Below are 20,292 nucleotides of genomic sequence, written 5' to 3' on the forward strand. Positions count from 1 at the left end.
ACACAAGCACTACAGCTCTTGATACTTGAATACATACGCAGAGCTGCATGCATGCAAGAGTTCATGAAAATCAGATACTTTAAATAGCATATGGTTTATTTTGTCAAAGAAAGATTCATTTTTAAGCTTAGCAATTTATTTCTCCTACACTATCAGACCTAAAAAGGGACATTTTGTGTACTATTCCTGCTATACAGATGAACTAAGAGCCAAATGAAAAGGAGGACTTGTAGCACCTTAGAGACTAACCAATTTATTTGAGCATGAGGTTTCGTGAGCTGTAGCTCACGAAAGCTCATGCTCAAATAAATTGGTTAGTCTCTAAGGTGCCACAAGTCCTCCTTTTCTTTTTGCGAAAGAAAAAGGCTGTTACTCTGAAATCTAAGAGCCAAATGCTGCTCTTATTCAAGTTAATGGGAGTTTTGCCATTAACTTCATTGGGACCAGGATTTAGCCTTGAAAGAATTAATTTTCAACAATTGACGTTGTCATGGCAGTAACAGATTTCCTATATAAGCTTTGTCCAGTGTGGGCAGTCAAGGGCTCATTTTTTCTACCTTGGCTAGAGTCACTAGAGTGACTCTAAGTGCATAGGGTGTGTATGTTTAAGTGTATCTGTAAGGAGAAGGAATTACAGATTGATATACATTTTGATGAAGAGCAGGGACTGTCTTTTACTCTTCATTGATATAGAGCTTAGCTCAATGGGACACCAATACTCGCTGGGGACTCTGGCCACTATTGTAGTTTAAATAATAATAATTAATACCTAATAAATGTTTCGTAGTTAGCTCATAGAGAGTATTCTGTTACTATGGGATATACAGTAAACTGGTAACATGTTGTTCCAATGTAGTAATGTATGGTTTACATGATTTACTAATATAGTACTTTGCATAGACTTATAATGAAAACAGGGATGCACATTATTATTCCAACATATTCCACACCTTTTAGCAGACTTTAATGGAATTCACATATGTTCTCTGCTTCCCTACTTGAAAGCCTCTCAAACTTTACAAAAGTGCCTCTGCATTTGACAATAGAATTCAATATATAAGGACACAATCAGCTGTTTTGTGTGGCCTTAAGAGCAGTCTCATTTCAAAACAGTTTTTAGAATTTCTATAGAGAACAAATAAGAATTGTTTCTTGTTTCAAGAACTCTTATCCTTTGAAGTATCTTTAGCTGTAAGTTAACTAGAGCTCTCCTCCAAAGTCCTCCTCATTGACTAAATGGGTGTAAAATTGATGACAGGCAAAGGAATTTTTTTAAGCTATTAAATAGGAACTTTTTAGTACAGGACTACATTATACAAAGTGGCTTTTAATTAGGTATCAGAAAGAAGTATGTCCCCTTGTGTTTCATTTTGTGTGGGAAAATGTCACAATGGAATAAATAGGAGGTGAAAAGTGTATTGATTCAAATCAAAAGGAAAAATCATACAAAATCTGCAATGAAATTATGTAGAGTTCAGAAAGACAGGACTGAGTCTGAATGAATGGTTAGAAGATCATTGATAACCAGTTGTTCTGGTGTTTAGCAGCTGGATTTAGTTTTGTGTTATCCCACATACAACAAAAATAAACCCACATTCTTTATTTAGAGTTACATGTGCCAGATAATTTCACTTCAGGTTCTGGATTTGGAAGTATTCCGTTTCTTACCTCCTCATATATTTTTTGAGAAAAATGCAGGTACAAGAAAGGGGACGGTGAGTGGACTCTGATATTAAAATAATCTTCATTTTCTTTCAGGAGAGTACATAACTGCTACAAATGTCGTCAGTGCAGCTTTACAGCTGTTGACACTCAGTCACTACTAGAGCACTTCAACACTGTGCATTGTCAGGAGATGGACATCAGTACAGCCAATGGGGAAGACAGTCATGGCATGTCTGCTATCAAGGAAGAGCCCAAAATTGACCTAAAGGTCTACAGTCTGATCAATCCAGACCCCAAAATGGGGGAGCCCATTTCTGACAGCATAGTGAAGAGGGAAAAGCTAGAAGATAAGGAAGTGCTCAAGGAGAAAGGTTGGACTGACAGCTCGAATGATGATCTTCGCAGTGTGACCTGGAGAGGAACAGACATTTTGAGGGGAAGCCCATCATATACACAAACAAGCTTAGGCCTCCTGCCCTCAGTGTCTGTTGGCCAAGAACAGCCAAAGCCTTTAAGGGATAGTCCAAACGTAGAAGCTGCCCACCTTGCACGGCCTATTTATGGCTTGGCTGTTGAGACCAAGGGATTCCTGCAGGGGGTGCCAGCAGGAGGCGGAGAGAAATCTGGACCACTCACTCATCAATATCCTGGGTCAGGCGATAACAAATCAAAGGACGAATCCCAGTCCCTGTTACGGGTAGGAAGCTTTCCTTTGTTACAATGAGTGCATGCATATCATGTTTACTTTCAACTACTCATTTCTCTAGGTTTGGAATGGTGGTTTATTTTCAAGGACACTTTATTAAAATCAGTCTAAAGGATTCAAACTTTTAGGGCTAAATTGGCAGGTAATAGTTCCCAAGCTTTTGTATAAAACATGTACCAGATGCAATAGGAAGCAATCGTTTGTTTGTCTTTGCTATTAGCTCTGACTGAATTTTGGTTAATCATTCCTGCTGATTATGCAAGAATCTGATATATTTGGCGAAGAAAGGTTCAGAATCCCAGAAGGCTGCACATCTGTTATATTAACACGTCTAATCACCTCTTAAATTTTGAGATGGGGTGACAGCGCACACTGAAGTGAGATATCATAGTATTAAACAGCTAAAATGTGAAATATGAGTCAAATATTAATAAAGAAATGTAATTGGGGAGGGGGAATTAAAACATGTAACTTAGACATTTGTCTGGTTGGCTTGTCGAAGAAGAAGAAGAAAAAAAAAGGAACTGAGGAAATGTCAAAAGAGACAGAAATTCTGTATCTTACTGTACATTCTCATCCTATCCTCAAAACAAAACTGCACTAGTTCTCTCTCTCGGAACATGTCGCACCTGTGCATACAAAAGGCTTCCCTTCACTCTTTTACTGTATGTGCTTTTCCCTGTGAAGGAAGTTTGAGTGTCAGATAACTCACTAATGCTGAGGGGGGAGGTTAGTGGCCTGGGGAAATAACTGTCTTTCTCTCTGAGTCAGCACTGGGTTTTCACTAGGTGTCATATCTCATCTGAACTCCTAGAAAGTTGCTGCAGTTGCTTTCAGTTTGCATACAAAGGGGATTTTGAAACTCAGCTGGTCTTGAGAATGGAAATAATGATTAGCTACTTTTCTTTATTCTCTCTTTAAGGACATTAAGAATCATAAATCCAGTACAATATGAATGTCAGAAGAGTAAAGAGAATGCAAATGTATTTTGCAGTAGTTTTCTATAATATATATATAAAATCTTTTGAGCTGTTTAAGTTAGTAGAGTCTAAAACTTGAGAATTGTGCTAATTCTCAAAATCATTTATTTATAATTTAAGAGCTTCATGCATCTGAATAGAACCAAAGCGTTATGTTTTGTATAAAGCCGTGAAATGTCACTGGCGTCATCTCTCAGCTTAATCATTTGAATAGTGCATGGAAGGCTTTCTGTGCGCAGATCTGGGTTTGGGACAATTGTGTGTGGGAGCTTCATATATAGTACATGAGTTTCTTTTCTCCTCTGTTTATCAGTATTTTTTTAAAAAAATCCTGATTAGAGGTGAAATTTACCCTGACAGAAGGTAAATATCCCACTTAAGCTCTTATATCCCACTTATATATATATATATCTGACACTTATATCCCACTTAAGCTCTGTTTAGTGGGACTTAGCCATGCATATACCTTTTGTTGGCTATCTCCACAGGAACCACTTTTACCCTGGGAGGCTAGCCAGTTGAGACTAAATTTTATTTGTTTTGCACAGGCTAAACCTCATTGTCTATTTAAAAAAAACAACATGCAAAGGAATCTGATAACGTGCTGCATTAGCGCTGTGAAGTCCACTGATACTCCTCTGGCTGCGCCTGAAAACTTAATATAATACCACTTTAGTTTTTTTATTTACCTTATTTTTTTACCCCGGAGAAGGCAGAGGAGGAAAGATTATGCTGGCCAATTTTTATGGTTGGCGCAACAAGAAATTCAAATATAAATATATATTTAAAGGTTCTTCATGGAAAGGTGCTAATACGTTTAGGTTTTCAATGGATTTCAATGGATTTCTTTTCAGAGGTGCTGAATTCCTGCCATTCCCATTGACTTCTGAAATCATTGTCTTCTGAACACGCAGTCTGCTTATTTAAGTGCATAAATATGGATTCAGTTGTTAGGTTTAGGTACCCGCTTTTTAAGATTTTAGCCTACATCCCAATTTCTGCTTTACATAGTTTGTAAAATGATTGTGGTAAAAGATTAGGCTTAGTCTGCACTGATTAGGGAAACTATGTGGGCACCTTTCAGGGAAGAATTACCTTTAAAAACAGTTCTGGCCAACAATAGTTGAACTCCACTAGACGCAGAACCTAATTGAACATGTCTTTCCCTCAGCCACCATTTCTTTTTATTTTCACATTTCCATTTTTCTTCTGTGAAGATTGGAGAGGGGGCTTATGTCAACTAGTCATCTTTTTAGTCGGACATTATGTCAGTGGACTCCTGGAACATGCTGGACAGAGTTCATACACATCATAAGACATACCTATGTTTCATAACTATTGAGGGAAGAAGGAAATAGTGAGACTTTAGCCTTCATTTTGGGAGTTCTGGGGACGAATGTAACGTGAGGGTTTAGTGCTAATTCAGATTCAGAGTTGAATCGGGTCAGTGCGAAAAGAACCCCCAACATTCCTGATTCAGTTCCCTGTGTGCGGAATTGTACAGTGAAACCCTGGTTCTGTTAAAGTCAAAAACAAAACTTTGACTTCTGCGGGGCTAGAATTTCACCCAAAGGCATCTTTGCTGCTAACATTCTGAAGGATTAGAACATCAATTGATCTAAGCAGAAGAGTTCTTTAGATTAATTCTGCTGCTTACTCTTCATTTCCAAACAGCTAAAGTTTTTCTAGTCAACACTGATTGTATCCAGTGAATTAAAAAAAAAGAGTGCTCTTTATTGTTTGAACATAACTTACCTGATTGTCCTCTTAAGGAAAAGAAAATGTACGTCTGTAATGTGAAGCGATGATTTAGGTACTAAAAGCTGGCATGCCCCAACCAGTGCTTCCAGCTGGTACAAGTCTCTGAAGTTATATCAGTAGTTGAATTCAAAGTTGTGTGTGCTAGGGCCACTTGTTGACAAAAAGGCAAAATTTACACTACACTTGTACACTTGTATTATTCTGTTTAGATGACAGAGACTGTCATTTCATGTTTTTGAAAAACGGACATGAACGAAACTGTTCTAATCTGGGGAGAACCGATTGGAAGCACTGAATATGTGATGTGATCAAAGGAGAGAAATGGCATGTGTCTAATTTTGTGTTCCCCCCAGTGGTTCCCAATTACTAAGAAAGCTTTGAAATGATTTTAACAGTTATAATGATAGTTTTCACTTTTCATCTTTGGAGTTCACTTTTGAGACTGGGTTGGCAGTGCTATTCACACGTTTTACAGATGAGGTAATTGGGTCGCTGAGAAGCTTAGAGACCTGCCCAGGGTCACATGGTAAACCAGTGGCAGAATTTTGTCCTTGTGACTCCCATTGCTCACTCCCTCTCTGTTCTGTTTTGAGTTGTGGTGCATGAAGTTTAAGTGATCAAGGAATTTGGCTTATTTAATTGTTTTAAAAGTGTGTATAAATGCATATGGAATATACATAGCAATGATTATTTCTGGGAAGAAATTTACATAATGCAAGTTTGTGTTGCGAGCTATGTATTGTATGGTGTTCAGTGTACTCTTTGGAAACACAGTCCCATAATTTTTTAAGTACAGCTGATGGGGGAATGCTTATAGATAACACTGTACATAAATAGAATTTGTTGTAGAATCAGCTAATGCAAGGGGTATAGTATTTATCCAACAGCAGTAAAACAAATAGAGGATAATATCACAAGCAAGTTTTCTAGGTGTTTGTTTTACAGTGTTTCTCTGATGGTTGACATGTGGTTATAATGTCAAAAATAATAAAAAATCGATTGAAAAAAGGTGGAAAATTTTATATACTATAATTTGTCAACAAAATTGTCTCATAAGTACAATACATTTGTAAGGTTTCATGTTTTATAACATGCCTATATGCTGCTTTGTTGCTCTCATTCTACCTGTGATGGCCACCTGCCCCCCACAATGTGTCATTCAGTAGATTCTTCAGGGGAGAAGGTTGGGTAGGATTTCATTTATTTTCAGTGGTTGAAACACCAAATTGATTGGATCCTTTCAGGAGACTGAGATATTGTAACAATGATGGTTTGTACAATGCACGTGCAAACACGTATAGATAGTGGGCAGACCTCCTGCCCCCCAGACAATTAGAGAGAGTTTTCAGACTGTTCATGTGTGAGTGAATCTTTCTCAGAGATTTGTTACACTTCTCGGTGTAGCTTTAATTTTTATTTTTTTATTAAAATGTTTCCAGTAACTGTATTTACAGGCTATCTGTATGTTTTGTAAATGGGAATACAAATAAATAAATAAAAAATTCCTCAGCATGGAACACTGTAGATGTTAACCCTCTCTTCCTTAGAGTAACTGAATTTATAGTTTAAAGATTTGTTGATACTGGAGAAGTCTATTGAGATGCAAAAATGTTCCTTTTGTAGGGGAGGGAACATTGGCAGCCAGCAGAAGATCAACCAAGCAGCATTGTTTAGTGCGTTGATAACTCTGATTCTGGACAGTAGGAACTCTTTCCTAAACTGATTTTAAATGAAGTGTCCTCTTCTATTATGTTTTGATGCTGCAGTACCAAGTTTTCCACAGTGTAGACACACAGAGGTGCAGCGTGATCCTAGGAATTTACACACAGACCTATTTTGCATATAATGGTATCTGTGCACAAGGGGATGTGTGGATGTTACTGCAACACTTTCACATGCATGCATAAGATCACTGACCACAATGTGTTCTAATGTCGTCCATTTCTGAAAGTGTTGTACATTTTATGGCCCATTTGCAGTAATTTCATATAAAACATATGTAATATGAGAGATAGTCAGAGGAGCAAATTGTAATAAATGGAGATCTTGGACAGCAATATTTAAGTCTTGACTAAAATTATGTTAAAATTTGCTATAGATGTTTTCTTTTGAGGCCTAATCCTGTGAGGGGCTGAACACACTCAACTTTTCCATGGAACTGAGGGCACTTAGCAACACATGCTACAAGAAAGCATTGCATTTCTAGGTTGATTCAATTTACCTCAAGAATAGTTGGTTATTGTTCAGCCTGTGATATTTACATTCCAAATGTTCCATATACTGTTCTGTATATAACTATCTAGAGATGGTTAATTTTTTAAATTTTGAATTTCTGCTGGGCCAATCATGATTCCACCCCTTCCCCTTTTTCTTAACAGGGTGAAGAGCAGGTTGATTTGTTTTCAAAGTTTGAAAGAAAAAAAGATACAATTTTCACTTAGTTCTGACCTTAAAAGTAACAATGTAGTAAATAGCATATATAATTTTCCCTATAGTGTGGATCACTGGATAGTTTATACTGTATTTCGAATTATTGATCCCCGTTTAACTGTTAAGGAGACTTTCAAAGGGTTATGTGCCCAACAGCTTCTGAAACTCATTGGAAATTCCTCACTCCCCTGTGTACTTTTGAAAATATTTTCCCTGTGTATAAACGTCAGATTGTTGGCTCTAGAAGGACAGCATATCTCAGAAGTGAATCCTGCTTGCACTGAAGTCAGTAGAAGATTTGCTGCTGACTTTAACAGGAGGAGCAAACCGTGCATGTGAGAATACACAAAATGTGTTCTTAAAAGTCTTGGTAGTATTAACAGATGTACATAATCACTGGGGACTGCAATGCAATGAATAACTTTTTTTTAAGCAGGAGTATTCTTATGCTGATTTGTAGAATTAAATTTGGGAAGAGTATAATTGTTCCATTTTTTGCTTTAGTTGGTAGATTTCTTGGACACTGTATCCTTGTCCCCACTTCCTTTAAAAAGTAGTCCTCTGAAGAAGAAACAACTGAAATAGTTTCTCTTTAGCTGTGTCTCATTTTTTCCCCATTTCCTCTGACTCCGTTAGGGATCTTTCAGGAAGTATTTATAGTCAAGGCCATTCATTGCCATATGAGTCCTCTAATTAACTCAGGGAAACTCAGCAGACACTATGTCTTACTAATGCACATTGCTGTGTTGGGTCAAAGAACTGCTAAGCTCTTCCAGTTTTGTTAAAAGCACCTGTTTCTACAGTTCAGAGTTTGAGGTGGTGGGGAGTTAATTTTTAAGTATAAATAGAACCTGGTAAATTTAAATGATCATCTGACAAGTGAAGCGTCAGAGTAAAGATAAGGACTTGATTAGAAAAAGTTTTGAAACCTTGATTTCCTGCACAAAACCGGAGAATGGTAAAATTCCCTTGTTGCTGAATGGGCTACAAGTGAAGTTAAACTAATTTTATAAAGCTTTGAAATAGCTTAGAAACAAACATGTGTTTGGCTCCTTTTAGTAACTACTGGAACAAACCCACAAGAAAATTGAATGTTTTGCATTACTCATCATGACACAGTGATCAAATAGGACTAGAATATAACTTGAAAAAAATGTTAACCTGCCCAGTTAAATAGATGTTTCTGGTTCATGAGAATTGAATTTAAGCATAGTCGAGTGGGGATGGGTTGTCACATGGAGAGAGGGCCCCACCTTTTGGATATATACCCACCCATAGTTGTGTACATTTCTGTCACTGGGGGCAGGGAATGAGTAGAACTGTATTAGACAGTAAAATCATTATTTAGGTGTGGCACTGTAATAATACAGTGGGTGGATATTTGCATCAAAAACGCTGAGAAAAGGTGAATCAGTCTGCAGAACAAAGATCAAGAAGCATTAAGTTACAAGCCCCCTGGCTTTTTAGTAAGCAACAGTGTATACAGAAGTTGCTAAGATCAATAGCAAAATGATTCTAGCAGAGAAAACCAGATTCTCAATTTGAGATGAGCTGCATTATTTGGCTTGTTGAGTCAATAACAAAGACAAAAGCTATCCTACATTCTATAATGAAACAAATGGCTGATATGGATTGAAATTCAGAATCACATATAGTTAATTGAACCTTTATATTCCCATCATTAGTTCAGATATCAGAACTGCTCTCTTATTCTCAGTGGTTTGATAGTTAGCTCATCAACATAATTTCTTCAGTAAGAAGAAGCAAAATATTATGCATACTGGTTTCTAAAGTAATACTGGTTGACTCATGGTCTCATTATTTGAACTTGTGAGAAAGAATTGTCATTAATATCATATGGATTTTGAAGTGAATGGGATTTTATGGTAATTATGTAATTTTGTAAAATATGTGCATAGATATTAGGAAGGAAATATGATGAATAATAACTTTGCTTACATGTCTCTGATTACTTAGTGCTATCTTTTCTGATCAGATCAACATCTTTTGTAACATGTATTGCTATTGTTATGTTCATCTGATTCCCGGGGAGCAGGTCATCGGCTGGTATAATTCTTATAGCTCCATTAACTTCAGTAGAACATTGACAGTTTTCACCAGCTGGAGATCTGCCTCTGTTCTCTTTTTAACTGTCTTTTTTATTTATTTATTGACAAAGGGCCCAACCCTGCAAACCTTACTTCTAAGAGTAGTACCATTGATTTCAGTAGGACTAATCCTATGAGTTAAGATTATTCACAATAAGTAGGGTTTCAGGAACAGACCTAACATCAAAGCAACATCTTTTATCCAGGCTTCAAATGGATTACTAAATTTTTACTTTTAACTTGTGCTACTCTCTTATAGTATTAGTTATAACTATAGCCTAATTATTGTTTTAAATAAAACACTGTGACAGTACCAAATAAATACAGCTGTGAGCACCGCACACATAAACAAAACTGAGTGTAATGTAAACTATATAATTCCTAGATTTTTCAATGGCAAGGGCTCTTTAAATTTGAAAGTAAGACGTTTGCACTATTCAGACTAATTTTATCAACTATTAAACTTATCAAAAGTTTTGAGAAGTAAAATAAGCACATTGTAATAATTTATTTTTAGGTTCATCAGTGTTTAGCATTAGATTATACATTTCCAGTGGAATGAAAGTTTGTATTTTACATTCAAACTAAGGACCAAATTCTGCCAAATTGAATTCAACAGGAACAGCACACCATGTCCGAGGGCAGAATTTATCACTAATTTGTAGATTTTTTCAATGGAAAATTAAATTTCATAGATGAATGCAGGCAAGGATTTTCCCTAATTTTGTTTTTGCCTGAAGTGGAATGGTGTTGAACGGTGGAAAAGTGGCATGAAGATACATGTAACATATGGAAGTGCAGTTGTTCTTTGTGTTGAATTTCAGATATCCTTTGTACATTAACTTTTGGTAATTAAAAGAAAGACTAAATATACATTTTAGAGGAGGGATATTGTGATAGGCTGCAAACAAGTGCTTAATCTATTGGACTAGGAATGCATAGCCATAATTTTAATTAATCTGAAGGAATCCAGATGCTGTACATATCTAAATGAGTTTCAAAGTAGTAAAGATTTAAAAACAGATTTGTAAATAAATAGTGAACACTCATGTTCTGTTGATATCTCATAGCTATTTTATCCAGAGATTAATGTTTCCAGTTAAAAAATGCCCACTATGGGAAATAGTTTTGGTGTGTGCACAGATATGTGCAGAAACAGAAGAAATGTAAGTATATCTATATAAAATATATAGATATAAATATACACACAGCAGGTGCTGAGAAATTTCCTTTGTTACCTAAGAACTGATCAAAATAGATATATGCATGTAGCTGCTTTTAATGTGGTCTAATGATCCTTATTTTAAGATCTCTATTGTAGCACAGTTGATATAGTGGAGAGCTTCACATCTGCTATATTTCATTTATGTCTTGTACTGAATTCTCTTTCTAAAATACATGCTTATAACGATTGAATAGTTCTTTTGATGTTTTGCTACTTGTTCCTTTGAGAAGTGTTCTGAGTATTTTAAACGTCTCATGGATTGCCAGTATATGTTTCACTGTCCTACCTCTATAATTTTAAAAAAGTGATATGTGTATGTATATGTAGTATATTATATTCGAGATATGACATTTATTTAAAGTTGAATTAAAATCCCAGAGCAAGATTGTGCCTGGCTACTGGATGAGTGTGCAGTACTGTAGAGGGAACAAAGAGCCTTCTTTTTGCGTCCTGCACAGCAGCTGGTTTCCAAAGGGAGGCGGTGTGATGGGGACCATGGTCACACAAGTCCACTGCAGGAGATGCTAGAGCTAGCAGTGTGGCCTGATGATTAAGCTTCCCTGTAGCTCTTGCTGAAGTTGTGCATCTCCGCATTGCCCCAGTGCAAACAAACCTATACAGTATGGCGAATATTTTTAAATGCATGATACTGCTTTGGTGGAGAGCAATGCTGCCCAAAGGGAAGTAGCAGGACACATTCTGTCTAGGGGATAGTGCTCTCTGTCATGCAGAGGATGCAGACCCACTGTGGAGTGTAGCAGTTGCACCCTGTGTGATTGCCCAGTTCATGCTAGTGCCCTTTTCTCATGGAGAGGAAGGATAGGCAAGTAATCAGAATATTAGCTTGGGACTTGGGAGACCTGGGGTTCAATTTTTTGTTCTGATGCAGACTCCCTGTGAGATCTTGGCCAAGTCCTTTAGTCTCTCTGTAACTCAGTTTCCTATCTATAAAATGAGAATAATAGCACTTCCCTACCTCATGTGGGTGTTGTGAATGTAAATACACTAATGATTGTGAGGTGCACAGATACAACCGTAAAAGGGGACAAAAAAAGACCATGCTCCCTGCACAGAGACGCCCCCCTCGCTCCCGAAAGAAATTATATGGAATGTGAAAGCTAATATTTTGATTGGATATGTCGGACTTCTTTTTTTCCTGCAGAAAATTTCAGTGAAAAATTGAAAACTGAAATATGTTTTCCCCAAACTGAAATATTGTGATTAGGAAATGCCACTGCTGTGCCTCATAGGAAATAGTAGTTCAAATGCCTCATGCTCCCATTCTCCTATAGGCTGGGCTCCTTGGTTTGACTACATCTCCCATGATGCATACAGTGTTCCCCGCAGTTGTTAATGTGAGGCAGTGCATCATGGGAGTTCCGTGGTTACGATGTATCATGGGAGTTCTATGGTCCAGATGCATCATGGGAGATACAGCGCAACTGGGGAGCCCAGTACATAGAGTATAATGGAGAGGTGAGGCAACTGAATTACAGCTCCCATGAGGCACTGTGGCAACATATCCCAAAAAACAATCTCTGTTTTTAAGCAAAACCCAACAATTTTTCAGATTTTGAGCATACATTTTTTCATTGAAAATTAGAATTGTTTTCTTGAGATGCTTTTTTGAGAGAACTTCTTTAAAAAATAATTCCATCCAAATAGTTTTTACTATTTTGACCAACCCTAATTTTTTATGGTGCAAATTCTATTTATTAGCTTTAATTCCACAGCACACATTTAAATAGAATAACATGAATTCTGGTCTATTTTACTTATCACAAATATATAGGCTGTTATATACATTCTAAAAAAATTATATATTTGAAAAAAATCTGAGGAGAATGTTTCATGCAAGATGGAAACACTATAGGGTAAGATTCTGAAACTTTCACTTATATGGAATAGCACTTTACTCTATGAGTGGTCTCACTGAGGTCAGCAAGAGGCTATTCAATGTGAGTAAGCATGTCACGTTGCTTCTGTTTTCAGAATTAACAAATGCTGTGATGACATATTGTGCATGAAGGACCTGATCTATCTCCCACTGAAGTGAATGAAAACGTTGCTGTTGACTTCAATGGAAGTTGGATCATACCTTAATTTCTGGAGTACAAGTTAAAGGGAAAAAAAATTTAGGTTGCATGTCTAAATTTTATACTCGCTCTGTAAATATGTCTATCCTCTTTGTAATCCTGAACAGAGAGATCTGCACATGGAGCAGGAGGTTCATATTTCTCATTTGACTTTTGACCTCATTTCGGCTTGTGCACTCCCGAGGTGCAAACTACCTACTTTCACATATGGGAAGAAGTCTTTAACAATTGGTTATTCTGTAGTCTTTAATCATGTCAGTTGCCTTCAGCACTTGCTACGAGTAAAATTCCACTCAGTACATTTTAACATGGATTGTACCACATGCTGTTTCTTCTTGGAAGAACTTTATGATCTGAAAATTGTGCTTAAATAATAATAAATACTAATAAAAGAAATAATCAGAGCAGTTGTCAAGGATTTTGTTATGAATGGGGACTAGGAGAGATGCAAACAAGCTGGAGATGGGTTTTAATTCACATGTTATTCTGGGAGCCTACAATTTCTCGTGAGAAAAAGGCATATTTTAGGTCTAATTCCTCTTTTTTTGGCATGGAACGATGCCTGCATGTTTTGTTCAATCAGATGTTCAAATGAGATCTTTGGATGCTTACAACTAATTTTTAGTAGGTGGGGTGCAAATTTCTTCAGATGCCACAAATAGAGCCTGATCACAGCTGTTTCACTATGATTATAAAAATTAAATCTGTGAATCATTTGAACTGTATTTACTGGTTGCAGAGCAATAAAACTCATCCACACAAAAATATCTTACATCTTTTGTATATATTTTTTCCAAAATTAGGTGCATCATTGTTCATGTGCAGTGTATTTTAAGTATGATGTAGTCACAATGCCAAAGTATTTTAAAAAATCCCCCCAAAATGGAGACCTTGGTCAATTGAATATCGCCTGCTTTTATGAAGAAATTGTATCTCTTTGTGGTGGGATAAATCTCTGAGCTTGTTCTGAAATTACTGTAAATAACACACAAACCTCTTCAGACTTCATAGAAAAGCTTAGAAAGTTCACTGGAACTGGGCACTTCAAAGCTCTCACCGCTCCAGTCTGTACATGACTAAATGGCTGTAAGGCACATAGTGCGAGGTAAAAACATTCAAATCAAAGAGAGACTTAATATACCACTATTATAGCCTTTATAAGACATTTGGAGAATAACATCTCTAAATATTAATGGGTTTCTTTTCCTGATGTATGCATGTACATTAACTGCCTTTAATGTTCCTGGTGTTAGGCCCTTAATTGTAAGGGGAGAAATATACCCTCTGGTATACATTATGTGTTTCTTCAATACTTGAAGGTGGATACTCTCATAACCCCAAATTTGACTTGGAACTAGAAGTATTGAAATGCTTGCATTGTGAAACTAGGTTCAGTCAATCTGTTTTTTTAAGGAAAGCACTAGGGTTACCTAGGGAGGAATCTCCATCCTTAGAGGCTTTTACAAAGGCCTGGCTGGGATGATGTAGTTGGTTTCGGTTCTGCTTTGAGCAGCAGGTTGGACTAGATGGCGTCCTGAGGTCTCTTCCAACCCTAATCTTCTATGATTCTACGATTCTTCTGAATTCAATTAACATAGGAAACGGTGAGGGTCATTTTGACATTTCACTTTGCAGCTGATAATGAAGAGAGACAATCTGTGTGTGTGTACATTGTTTGTAGTGTGTCACCTGGTAGTGAATTACTAAAATTATTTTATATCTTACTGGACTGGACAAATAATTATAAAGATTTTTCTTTTGTTTAAATTCTTATAAACTCTGGGATACTGGGTCAGTGGAGGGAAGGAGTTAATGGAATTCTTGATTAAAATCTTTTAGGCTTCAAGGCTTCTGGTTCTTGTAAACAACTTGGCACTTACACATGTATATTTTCTGTTTTTTACTAGTCTGTTTACTGGTTTTAAAATAAGAACCAAAATAAGAAAAGTCAGTAGAATTTTTTTAATTAAAAAAATTAAAAAGCTTTTCCACTGATCACAGAAACTTCTGCAGTTATTTAGCAAGATGTTTTATAGGACCATTATTAATCATTTTAAAAGCAAAGAGTATGTTCTGAGTGTACTGATTTTTCCATTACTGAAAATTACTTCTTGTATAGTAGAAGTCTTAAATCTGGGTTGGTTTTTAAATAGTTCCTTTTATGCCTAAAGGACGGTAAACTTAATCTTCACTTAATCAATTTGTCCTTGCCTTCTAATAGCTAACTAAACTGTTGAAGGGTAGAGGTCCTTGCAATGGATATCCATAACAACTGTCAGATCAGATTTGATTTAGAAACTCCGTTTGCAAGATAGAGGAGATAATTAGAGTTTGTTAAGCTTGATCCTTCGGCCTGGCCTGTTCTGGCTTGATGGTCCAGTAAACGACTAACTTACACTATCTGACATGAGACCCAGATTCAGTCAGTACAGATCTTGGACTTTTTGCTTCTGGATGTCTCAAGTTTCTGCAGTAGGTATTTCATTAGACTTCCTGGCCCTTGTGGCCAGCATTGGGATAGACCTCTAGATTATTTTCTCAAATACAGATTTTAAATTTGTGAATAGGCATCTCAGTATGAAGGCTTAGGGCATGGCTACACTGGAAACTTCAAAGCACTGTCATGGGAACGCTCCCCCAGCAGCACTTTGAAGTGCGAGTGTGGTTGCACGCGAAAGCTGGGAGAGCGGTCTCCCGGTGCTCCTGGTAATCCACCTCCATGAGGGGGTTAGTTCCAAGTGCTGGGAGCTCGGCTCCCAGTGCTTGGAGCCTGTCTACACTAGCACTTTTAAGCACTCAGACTTGCTTGTTCAGGGGGGTGATTTTTCATACCCCTGAGCCAGCAAATTAGAGCGCTATAACATGTAAGTGTAGACAAGCCCTTAGTCATAGTTACAGATACTTGATGGCCTTCTTCCTGCTACTCTAGTTAGGATGGATGAACCACAAGAGTATTCAGGCTCTACTTCCTTAGACATCTCACGGCTATAAAGAGAGAGCACTTTTAAATGCACAAGGTTAAAAAATGTTTTATCTGTTACTATTTCATAGCTCGTTGATAGGGAGTTTGGATTTTGAAAGCATTAGGAAATTAACTCTCTCACAAGCATATCCATCCACCCATCCGGAGTGAGTTCAGGAGTGATGCCCAGCGCTTTGAGAGTTACAGGAAGAGCTCAGCAAATATTTCCAGTTCCATGCTTTGCCTGTGAATGTGTGCTGTCTCCAAATTCCCTCTGTGTACTGCTTCCATCAGTAATGTAGAAATCTGCTGCCCCCTCTGCCTTCCTGTAAAAGTTGCAAAGAAAGAGGACATTTCTTTTGGTTTACTGGGACCCCTTCATCTTGGGATTCTCTAATTATTCATTGTGGTTGGGTTTTCTCCCTATTCTTTCTTATTTACACCTCTCTTCTTTTTATATATTTTTGTCATTCTTCTGTGGAACTCATGTCTCAGTAGCAGAGCTGGTTGAAATTTTCTTTATTTTGAGTTTTTGACAGAAGACATTTTTGACAACTCCCTGAAGTTGTTCAGGTTTTTCAACCCATTTTACTTAGCAGCCATTTGCTCAATGGATATATAACTAAGACAGAAATGGGAGTCTCCTGAGAGGGAGAGATTAATCAAAACTTGGTAAACCCTCATTAAAGTCTGTCTTAATTAATGATTATCATCATGCATGTAGTCTGTACATGACATGGGAATTTTCTTACCCAAAGTGTAGGTACTGATTTCTTCTATCAGTACCATTTAACAAACTTTCACCAGGAGTAAGGAGAAGTGTTAGAGCAGATCAAAACAAAAGTGAACAGAATAGTTAATGAAGCTCCAAGTTGATACGTTGGCAGGGAATGCCCTAGGGTTGGATCTGTCCCAAAAGTTCCATTTGTGATTGAATGACTCTGAATGGGTAGCCCTGACTATGGGCTGTTGGAAGTATTCATTATGGAAAGACCAACTTTATCATACTTTCCTCTACAGTCTGGCCAATATCAAACGGCTTTAATCTAATTTCAGACTTCGTAATACACTGTCTATCGGATGTAGCCATATGGATTCAAAAAGCACTTTACTTGCCATCTGCTGATAGAGGAAAGTGAGATTCTAATTTAAAAAGACAAAAATATTTTTCTGTCTCAAATGTGGTCGGATGTCTTTACTAGTTGTTTGTACTGCCATTATTATTGATTGCACTGCATTAAGGGGTTGTGTTAAGTTGATCAGAGTCTGTTTTCAATCTGATAATTATGATCTTTCGGTTTACAAAAATACCGATAGTAATTCAGTGATGACTATTAATAGCCATAAAGTATTTGGAAAATAATGCTCTTTAATTCTTAAAATATTTGATAATTACAGCTTCTCTTACAAAATGGCAGTAATTGCAAAAACTTTCTGTTGTTCAAATGTATGAGTACCAGTAATCAAAAAGGTCTTAATAATTGTTAACAGAAACTATTTTTTAAAGGGCTGCAAGAAAATGTTTCCTTTTTAACAGAAAGGATAGAGGCAGGGGACAGGAATACATTCTCAATACAAAGACAGCTCTTGTTTTTTAGAGCTGACTGGGGAATTCAGATTCCTTGGTTCTAGTCCCAGAAGTGCCACTAATTCACTTTCTGATCTTGGGAAAGTCACTTCCAGTCAGCTTCCAGTTTTGCAAGTTGCTGCTAATTGTAAGAGCCTCCATTTTTGTATGTTACCTGTCTGTTTTATACGTTATCTGTCTGTTTTATGCTGCACAGCTGGAGACACGTAGGGTCTGATCTTCAGAGCTGCTAAGCACCTATAAATGCTTTTGGCTTCACTTGCGGATTGATCCTCAGCTGGTGTAAATTGTCATAACTCCATTGACTCTAGTGGAGCTAAGACAGTTTACATAGAGGAGGAACTGCTTCCTGAAGTTGTGGGTGCTCCTTACCTCTGCAAATCAGGCCCTGATTGTCTCTGGTTTTGTGCCCAAAATTAACAGACATTCCTGAAATTTCATGTCTTAACCTCTCTCTTCATCAGTTTCCACATCTGTGAAAAGGGGTAATAATACTTCCCTATCTAACCACAGTGTTAAATTGATGGTGTTTGTCCGTAGTATTTAGATTGTGTCATAATTAATTGTTATTTATAAACATTTTGATTTCTGCGGATCAAATATGAGATATACGTGCAACAAATAATAAATACTCAAATATATATTCTAATAATATATAGGTAATAAAGTATATTCTGCATCAGTGCTCAACATATTTAACTCCTTACTAACACTCACCTGGGCCCTGATTCTATTGCCCTTACTCATGGTGAGTAGCACCTTATTTGCCAGTGATTTCACTAGTCCTTTTGGAACAAATAATACAAAATGTTTACAATAAATATATTATGAGCTATTTTCCTATAAAAATAATGATTAAATTGTGGTATTTTAACTTATTAAGACAATAACAATGTTTTTTTTTCTCGTGCTATAGCAGTTGGGCTATTGATTTGCCAAAGGTTAGGACGTGAGGAATATAGGGAATAAAATGCTGTTTGTGTTTGAGGATAAGAAATATGGAAATGCACAGTTTGTCCCGTATACTGCATACAGAATGAACGTCTCAAAGAAGTTCCTGTGTTTTGAGTCATAAAATAAAGAGTTATGAGATGTGTGAGTGATGCCTTTATCTGCTAATATAATATAAGTAATCCCCTACTGTTGTTGTACTGTGATATTTCTGAGCCTAGTTATTTCTTAGTGCAGCTCATTCAAAAGAAAGACACCTGTGTAAAATAAATAAATAAAAAGTAGGCCAAAAGGCCAGTTGATTATCATTTTACAGTTGGTATTGGAGCTGCTCAGAGTACTATTGCAAGACAGTTATTCCAAATTTAGCAGTGGCAGTATTCAAATAGGAATACATGTGTTGCAAGTTTTACTGATAAGAAATGAACTTTTGTAATGTGCAGAAGTAAGAATCTGGCAAAAGAGGGAAGGTAACTTAGATGGTGAGTGCTAATGAACTAAAGCATTAGGGCTGTGGGGAGATTAGATGCAGTGAGTATGATTACTTTTGCTAAACACTTCCCAGGCTCTGTTTGAAGCATAAACCTCATTTGACATGCAGAGTTTGTGGCTGCACAATTTCTTCGTTATGCTGTGGGACATTAGCCCTCGACCTACACTATACACCTGGTGGTGTTTGCAGTAATTTTTCCCATGTCACTGAAGACAGTGGGACCCTGCATTTTTCGATCATTGGATCTCAATATTTGCTGAACATAATGTGAAATATGTGCGTGTATATTGATTTGTTTCACATTTTGCACCGGCATTTTTTTTAAAGATAGTGCTGCAGAAGCCACTTACAGAGCACATCACACTACAAAATGTTCTTCAATCATCTGACAATCCCACATTTACAATGCTTTGAAATTTGTACTATGGCTTATAAAATATAAGAATTTGTGATGATCTTCTATTTGCCCAGATATGTTTCTGTGTGTGTACATTAACATTTATGTGGACTTTCAGCCTGTTCTTTTCCTTACATTGTAGTTTGTTTAGCCATGTGATTGCAGCATGATCTAGAGTGAATAGGAAAGGGATATAGGTTATACCAACTGATTACCTGTTTATTATAAAAATAATTAAGTTGCATAGGAATGGGAATGTTGTCTAGTGGTTAGAGCAGGAGGAATCAGGACTACTGGATTCTGTTCCAGTCTCTGGCTTTGACTAAGCTGGATGATTTGGGGCAAATGACATAACCCCTCTTAGCCGTAGTTTGCTCATTTTATTACCAGGGGTATGGACATAATTAATGTTAATAAAGTGCTTTGAGAGCCTGGGATATGAGGTACAATAGAAGTTGAAATTATTATTACTAATTACTGAAATTGTATATGTTTAATAGACGTCTATTTCCTTATATTAGATCCACTATTTTACAACGACAGCTTTGGCTTACTCAGGCATGATTGCACTTCTGACATGAACAAACGGTTTTGAAACCAGTCATGTTAGGTCAAGATGGTGAGAACAGTATATGGTAATGAGGTTGGAACTGTATAAACAACATGGTTGTAACACTGGACTAGGGAAATGACAGTGTCATTCTCACCCCTTAAAAATCATCAGCATGCTATTCCCCTTGTCCCCCAGGATGATAGAATTTATTGAAACAGTTTATTTTCAACACATGGTTGATCTCTTTGTCTGTATCTGTAGGTCAGCTGTGCTTTGTTATGGGCTTTATGCATGAGCCTTGAGAAACTTGCTTAGCCTTTTATCTCCCTACCATGTAAATTCTGTGATTTGTTAGAGATACCTGGGAAGAAATAAAA

At 36.9% G+C, this 20,292-nt stretch overlaps 1 protein-coding gene across 7 annotated transcripts in view; it reads left to right on the forward strand.

Moving 5' to 3' along the window:
• TRPS1 (transcriptional repressor GATA binding 1) overlaps nucleotides 1-20,292 on the forward strand; it is a 251,949-nt gene that overhangs the window by 70,220 nt on the left and 161,437 nt on the right. For all 7 annotated transcript variants that reach the window (XM_075124967.1, XM_048841520.2, XM_048841521.2 and 4 more), the window contains one exon: nucleotides 1,759-2,362. In XM_075124967.1, the coding sequence (XP_074981068.1) occupies nucleotides 1,759-2,362 (604 nt within the window). The remainder of the gene's footprint in view (nucleotides 1-1,758; nucleotides 2,363-20,292) is intronic.

The sequence above is a fragment of the Caretta caretta genome, chromosome 2 (genome assembly GCF_965140235.1).
Source record: "Caretta caretta isolate rCarCar2 chromosome 2, rCarCar1.hap1, whole genome shotgun sequence".
Classification (NCBI taxonomy): domain Eukaryota; kingdom Metazoa; phylum Chordata; order Testudines; family Cheloniidae; genus Caretta; species Caretta caretta.